General features: G+C 40.6%; 1 protein-coding gene across 1 annotated transcript; it reads right to left on the bottom strand.

Annotated features, from left to right (window-relative positions):
- Positions 1-1142: 1142 nt before the first annotated feature.
- LOC111875030 (forkhead box protein J3) lies at positions 1143-7629 on the bottom strand. The gene is made up of 5 exons (XM_023871049.2): positions 7529-7629; positions 6840-7189; positions 5635-5793; positions 4118-4283; positions 1143-3654 (listed from the first exon to the last, which is right to left on the bottom strand). The coding sequence occupies exons 2-5, from the start codon at positions 7143-7145 to the stop codon at positions 1874-1876; spliced, it is 2412 nt and encodes an 803-aa protein (XP_023726817.1). The 5' UTR covers positions 7146-7189; positions 7529-7629; the 3' UTR covers positions 1143-1873.
- Positions 7630-8101: the final 472 nt, after the last annotated feature.

The raw sequence follows: 8101 nt of genomic DNA, 5'->3' as shown, positions 1-8101 counted from the left end.
GAACATAATCTTATGACTTTTGTTATTCAGCCCCAAGCCATGGGAATACATACATAATTCATAATGGCCACTGAAAGTGCACTTACTCCAGCATATTTAACTTCATTATATTGTAACATATACATCTAACCATTTGAAACTTTATTTCTTACAAATAACATCTTTTCTCAGACAACCTAAAATATATTCAAGCTGTTATTCTTTGACTGCTATGCAACCATTAATAATCACATGTACCTGTAATTCCTATGACTGTTCCATTTAGGGCTCATTTGCTGCAGCATAAAGCTTGGACTGATGCGACATTTATATATATAGAGGTTAGATTCATAAAATAATGTCGGTTGAGCAATATGTCGTATGTGTAATGCAATGAAATATTCTATCAAAAGAAAGTACCACATGTTTCTTTAGGTTACACTCTTCTGAAGCACTGTGTAAACATTCAGTACACAATAGTAAATTATCCTATGGGCATATAAGCACAGGAAGTAAAACCACATGGTTCAAATTTTATGATATATGCAAACCCTTCCAAACCTTAACATACAAGACACCACTGACATTTGAAGAACTGAACGCACTACTAGTGGATCAGTCCTTCAAGTACTCAATGAAAATGTAATTAAACAACAACTTTAAAAGAAAACCCAAATCTTGTAACACTAGTCTAAATATTCCCAAACCATTCTCAAGATATTAGGAACTCTATACAAGAAAGTTTAGTTCAACATTAAGAACTTCACCAGTTATTAAAATCCTCTTGGAAAATGCCACTTGAAAATGTCTTCCAATTTCTTTCTCTACCATATTAACAACAACAGTGTTTGAACTATTAATAAACATAAAGAAGAGGGATCATAAAAATTTTACAGATCTTAACAAAATACTCCGCTATATAAACCCATATAAATACAAGCCAACAACATTCCTTCAGTGTTAAAGGTAGAGGTAAAGCTGTCCCTGTGCTTCAGTAGCCAAGCACTACGCCATGAAGGCGCATCAGGGAGTGGATGGATGTATAGATCCAGATTTCCTAGACCTCAGCACTAGCTGGAGATGAGTGGTCAGTTTCACGCTCCGGCCGATTTACCCCCGGGGAAAGAGCCCCCGGTACCCATTGGACAGGAGGCTGGGTGGGCCCCAGAATTGGTCTGGGCGATGTGGAGAAGAGAAAATTCTTGACCCAACCAGGACTCAAACTCTGACTTCCCAGTCATCCAGTCCTTTGCCACTCACTATACTGACCATGCTATCCCGGCTCCATTTTTTCAGTGTAAACAGTAAAATGTTAACAAGGATTAATAAAACAAGAATATACTAACAAAGAAACAACTGAGAGTACAGCTTGGTACAGTAAATAACCATAATGGCGTTCATAATCTCAAATGGGGGAAACACTCATACTTAAAAGATTATGATCATCTGGGAGATGAAGTTGTATGGTCTGACATATTCAGAGGAATTGGCTGCCTCCAAAATGTTGGTAGCAATCTACCAGACTACACAGTGTCACATCCCAGAAAACAGTAATCTTCATGGTTACCACTGCCAGGATCTTAAATCTCACAAAACCGAAAATCAAAGTATACTATGCCTCTCTCAAGAGTATTGTTAGTAAGAATATTGTTACTTAAATAACAGGTCAATTATCATTCATAATTTAGCATATTTAAAAAAAACGTACAAAATATTATTGTGTTGATGGAATAATTAATCTTACATACTGGTATGGATGCTGCACTTCCCGAGCTAGTAATCTGATCTGACCACTTGCGAACTTTGTCTCAAATCAACAACAAACAATGACAATAATAAAAAGCACAGTGACTGCCTATACAGTCATGCGATATCTAATCATGTACAGCCAATGTTATAACAGGCGATCCCAGTTGAAATCATCTTCTATCTCATCATCTGAGTGAGTCTGTGTTGGCGCAGGTGGGTTGATCACTTCATTGCGGTGAACCAGCAGGCCTTTGGGGCACTCCTCACCTGCATACCTGTCGGCACCACTTTGTTTCAACATGTGTGGCCCTTCCTCGCTGCACTCCTTCGCCTGAAAACTATGCTCTGCTATTGCGTGGCCCGTGCCCGCACAATCTTTACCTTGAAACACTTGCTCTACAGAAGGGGCACAACCACTGACATTACAGGTGTTATTCTGAAAGGCAGTACAGTTTACAGATTCGAACCCATGATGTTTCGACTGCGCAGCAACAAAACTACCACTCTGGTGAAATGTTTCTTCAGTCTGACTTCCACTGTTAAAACTGCGATTCGCTACCACTTCCATCACGTTATTTACTGTTGCACCTTCAAACTCGTGGGAGTTCACTTGATTCATATTAACATTCCTGCTACTGTATGCACTAGAATAAGCACCATTTGTACATGCTCTGTTTGGGACACCAGTGCCACCATAATGTCCACTATTAGGATTGTACAGTATGTTCACGGAAGGGTTATGATTAAATGAGTTCCTGGAGTCACTGTGGCTTGGGGCGTGAGACTTGCTATTTGAAAAGGGGCTACTGCGAGAACTGGTCACATAACTGCCTTCGTGACTACCGGTAGCTCCAGGTCCATACGAACCATCATGAGAACCAGAGCTACTGTAACGACTGCCATCTTGTGAATATGGAACACTGTCACCTCCACAAATAACATTCGTGTATGACGTGTCATTGGATTTATTCTCCACAGACACTCTTGCGTATGGACTGCCACAGGGGCCTGGTCCCCCTGATGGGATACTGCTGTATGAGGCACCACTTTCGACACTCGAGTACTGTGGATCAGACCTCGTGTCAGTGTATGGGTTATCAGAGCCACCATGAGAATCTGGGTACATGACATCATAACCCCCTCTGTTCGAGACATCTTTGCATACACCGTGATAAGATCCAGCATAGGAATCCTGCCTGCCAGGATATGTACCACTGTTTGTGAGTTTCATATAGGGCCCATTGGAAGCAAGCTGGAAATTATAAGGATCATTTTGTGGTACAGATCTGTTTCCTGACACTGTAGAGTAATGACCATTTGGTATGCTGACTCCATTGGGCACAGCTAAATGGGCATCACTGTTTGCACCTACTGCGCTTGAACACCGACTACTGTACGGAGAGCCATCTTCCTGGGAGACAGTGTAGGGAGAATCATGAGAGCCGGAAGCTCGTGAGAGATCAGAGTACGGCGAATTGCTGGCACCTCTCGGTGCCATGCTGTAAGGAGAACTGGCAGTACTCGCTCGTCTAGGGACTGAAGCATACGATGGCTCATTACCATTCCCTGATCCTCCCCTCTGGATGGCGTTGTACTGAGATTCATTCAAACCTGAAGATCCTCTCTGTAGAGGACTGTATGAAGGGTCCAACTGATTAACATTTCTGGGCAGGACACTGCTGTATGGGGACTCTGGATTGGCACCCTGCGACCCATATGGGGGGTCACCAGAATGCATGCCAGTCGACATCTGCTGATGACTCTGCTCAGACTCCAAGCTCATTCCGTACTGGGAAAGAAGCCCACTAAGTACAGCCGAGAACTCATTGGTGTCATTGAGTTCCAGGTGTCCCAGATCACTGCCACTTCCTGCGTGATCCCTCAGCGGCATGCCTCCTGGCTCGAAGTGCAGCTGCATGCTGTCAGCTAGAAGCAGCACAAAATTCGTATTTCAAACTTTGTGCCTGACAGTAGTGAAGGCAAACAAAAAGACAAATTAAGTGTCAAAAGAAACAATGAAGAGTAAAATCATCTGGGTTATAATGATGTGTAGTTCAAAGAGAGCCCAATGTTTCAGAGAAATGTGTCGCCTCTATCTTCAGAATCAAAGAATAAGCAAGGCATGGAATCAACAGAAACATGTGCCTGCCATCACTCTCTCCAAACTACATCCTCAAATTCAACAGATAATGATGAAACACACGTAAAATATGAAACTTTTAAATTTAAATAAAATACCCATTTAAATAATTTGGTAACATTGCTTTTTAAAACTAAAGTGATGAAACTGTTACATGAAGGACACTTACTTTTGAGGTAAAAGGGATCAGACGTCAGGAAATCGAGGCTAAATAAACCATCTTTCCAAAAGGAAGACTGAACTTCTTACCTGGAGCAGAACAACGGGAGTTAGCTTTCATCGACGGCTGCTCATATTTGTTAGGTGGGGCTGACGGCCAGTCAGACACCTTCGGGCGCACACCCCCAGAAGCCGTGAAGGCACAGCTGTTATAGTCACTGCTATTGCTGCTACACTCTGGACTGTATGGTGATGCCTGAAACAGACGCCGTACACATTACAGATACAACAAAGACTGAAGAGCCAGTTCCTTACAAGTTCCTCACTTCCACGTTCCTTTTATCAGGTTCTGAAACTAAAGACATAATGGGCATGTTTTCAATGTGTTTCATAAATTCTTCCACTGCTTAGTCAATAAATTCTGCATGAACTACATAGGTTTTGCATGGCAAGATGAGATAAAATACAATGAATGTTCCAAACATTGTGGTCTAATCGGTAGCACTTCTGCACCACATTCAGACCACGTGTTCAAAACTTAGCCTAAACACAAACTACTCTATGGATTTAAAGTTTTTAATTGTCTCCAGTCCCTCCAGACAAATGCCAGGCTCATACCTCATATCTGACTAAAACCACTTATATCCACATGCTTTCCGAAGTCATTACTAACTGACTGTCCTCTCCCTGAAACCTACACAGTGTGAGCTAGTAACATCCAGTGTTAAATAAATAACAAATAATAAATAGACGAGGATATGAATATATGATGAATTAGGAAGAAAGGAGATGAAGTGGACATCACCATCTAATTTTAAGAATATTATTCCCTTAATTGATCCTTTACACTTGTGATAACAATTTCTTTTAAATTCACTAGCAGACACATTTCAGTTTCCCCTCCATTTTTGTTGCATTTGAGTCACAGTGAATTTAAAATAAACTGCTGTGTTGACTGCAGTTCAAGTACAAGAAGTAGCCTATAAATCACACACCACTTACTTACTTACTTACTTACTTACTCACGGAGCTGAGCCCTTCTAGAGGAGCCGCCAATTCTGCAGCTACTCAAGAATTTACCAGCATTTTATGGAACCCGAAGGTTTATTACCGTGTTCACAAGAGCCCCCCACTGGTCCCTATCTTGAGCCATATCAATCCACTCCATACAACCCCATCCTATCTCTCTAAGAACTATTTTAATATTGTCTGCCCACCTACGTCTTGGTCTTCCCAGTGGTCTCTTTCCTTCTAGCTTTCCCACCAATATCCTATATGCATTCGTCTCCCTCATACATGCTACATGCCCTGCCCACCTCATCCTCCTTGACTTGATCATTCTAATTATACTTGAAGAAGAGTACAAGCTATGAAGCTCCTCATTATGCAGTTTTCTCCAACTTTGATAATACGTACCACAGACATAAATTCAATCAAGGCCTTTTAATGCATTTTCCCGGTTCCTGCATAGACGAATTCATACAAAAGATCAGGGGACAAACCCAGAATTCAAATCAGGCCAAATGCATTATCGACATGCCAACAGTCTTGGTCCACTGAAAGTAGACGAAGAAAATGTCACAAGAGAGCTTGCTTACTGAACTCACCCTGAATAACTGGGAAGCACTCTTCTTCTTCTTGGAGAAGCCATCATCCTGACTCGTGTTGTAGTCAATACTCCAGTAGCTGCCCTTCCCTGGGTCATCCTTGCTACGCGCAACCTTTGTGAAGCACTTGTTGAGTGACAGATTGTGGCGTATGGAGTTCTGAAACACATTACAAGGACACATGTTCATATGAATTTAACACTTTCTGATGCAGAGTCATTTTGGGGTGGTCTAACTTAGAATAAAAAGGAGTGTTGAGAGAATATTTAGATGGAAGAGGGAGGAAATAGCAGGAGGTTTGAGAAAACTGCATAAGGAGGAATTTCACAATTTGCACTCCTAGTCAAATATTAATATGACAATCAAATCAAGGAGGATGAGATTGGTAGAGCATGTAGCACACATGGGAGAGAAGAGGAATGCAAACAAAGTGTGACTATAAAGATTAGTGTCTTCTGTGATGTGATGCCATGTCAAATACCCTGAAGAAAGACAGCAAGTTTACCTAGATTGGTTCTAACTACCAGATTACATGACATGACATCCCAAAAGACAGGAATCTACAGGAATAAAGACACTTCTAACAAAAACACAACAGCATGACACAGTTAAAAGTATATGTTTACTGTATTTGAAGATGGCTGTCAAGTGATATTGCCAACATTTTGCTGCATCCATCTTCAGGGTATTCTACCCTGACCACAAGGCATCCCAACCCACAAAATAGTATTCTTCACAGCCATTTTTGGGCGAACTTCTGATCCCACGCATTGCCTTTCAAGCCAAAATATTGAAACCATGAAATTATAAAGCAATTATGCAACTGTGTTGCTCTTTCCACAACACTGGACCATGAAATAGGGGAAAATACCATACACAAATGCGCAAGTCCATGCACACATGTGTTATTTCATTCTGTATATACATCAGATGTCTGCCAAACAATGCCATCGATGGCATTTGATTGGGAACAATGAAACTGTGAGTTTCTGAGGTTATGGAATCACAATACATCTTCACTATATGGTGACTACTTTAATCACACTGTTGTGTTATGCTTAGTAACCATAAATAAATACTGAATTTTGAAACACTTATATGTGATCACCAAATTTTGAAGTTATTATGAAAGTACAGGAACTTTTAAAGCCACCACTTTCTTCCAATAGAACTGATATTGTCTCCCATAAATACAGCTACAGTACCTTCCAACCTGTTCCTGCATTCCGATAGTATGGAAACTGTTGTATGATGAATTGGTATATCTCTGAAAGAGTCATCTTTCCTTTGGATGCACTACTGATAGCTAGACGAATGAGGCTGGCATAGCTGTACGGCGGTTTCCCATCTTTGGCCCGATTAGGCGACCCAAGATTTGATTCTCGGATCATAGCATCAACTTCACCATTGTTCCCAGTTTCCACCGAACCATCTGTTGCTGGTAATGTGTTGTGTGCATTGAGGCATGGCAGCCAATCTATTGCTGTGAGGCTGCGGTCGAGGTCCGACATCGCCTCTCCTTACATGGCAACATCCCCTGCATAACAACTTCTCCCTAAAAATAAAGTAGTTATACATTTTTTACAATCACGTAACGTTGTGAGCCCTGAAAGTATAACTAGGCCAACCTGTAACCTCATGCAACATAACCTATAATACTCTAAATAATATGCTACTACCGTACGTTTTCTAAATAACGTTTCTACCTCCTCTCCTAATTTAATAATTATTTTCCGGTTTTATATTAATTTGCGTTCCATCGAGACACTAGTTCAAGAAAGTATCTTTAACTCGGGACTGGGCAAGGCAAACCATCGAAAATGTGAATTTTTATACCGTAAATTATACTCTTGCCTTAATAAAGGAAGTCATTATGATATACATTATACCATACCTTATTCTTCCGTAGCTATATGCAAGTACTAGGGATCATTACTATTTAATAATTCCCTATCTAGTAACCAATATTTGACAGCTGAGCGCATAATAGCACATTCTTATTAGAAGCCACGTTTAGAGTATTAGAGACATCTAGTGGCAAACATGACATACTTCATACTAAAATCAAAAGTGATTAATAGCGGGAACATTGAACGGTATTAATTGCACAAATACGTAAATACATGACTCGTTCCATCAGCAACATATAAATTACTTGATTGAAACAACTAACTATATAGAATTGGGTCATTCTTCGGATAATGGCCATTCAGATATTAAAGAAATTCTCTGCCTTTTCATGGAACTGGAAGCTTCTGTGATAATAAATTTAACTCAAAGAAACAATTCTTTCATCCCATTAAGTGTGCTCACAACCCATATACTCCATAAATATTGTCTCTGTGCTTAACTAATTACGCACTACGCCATGAAGGCGTATGGGGGCGTGGATGTATAGATCCACATTTTCTTGACCTCAACACTAGCTGGAGGTGAGTGGTCAGCTTCACACCCTTGCTGCTTTACC

Source organism: Cryptotermes secundus, unplaced genomic scaffold (assembly GCF_002891405.2).
Source record: "Cryptotermes secundus unplaced genomic scaffold, Csec_1.0 scaffold1228, whole genome shotgun sequence".
In the NCBI taxonomy this organism is placed as follows: Eukaryota; Metazoa; Arthropoda; class Insecta; order Blattodea; family Kalotermitidae; genus Cryptotermes; species Cryptotermes secundus.
This window is presented reverse-complemented; position numbering and strand designations above follow the sequence as displayed.

What these genes read in the sequence shown, in the direction of transcription:
- LOC111875030 (XM_023871049.2), bottom strand. Translation starts at nt 7,145, where the DNA reads ATGTCGGACCTCGACCGCAGCCTCACAGCAATAGATTGGCTGCCATGC. An exon ending in GTGCTTCCCAGTTATTCAGG is followed by an intron (nt 4,284 to 5,634) that starts GTGAGTTCAGTA and finishes CGTCTGTTTCAG; the next exon opens with GCATCACCATACAGTCCAGA. An exon ending in CTCCCGTTGTTCTGCTCCAG is followed by an intron (nt 3,655 to 4,117) that starts GTAAGAAGTTCA and finishes TGCTGCTTCTAG; the next exon opens with CTGACAGCATGCAGCTGCAC.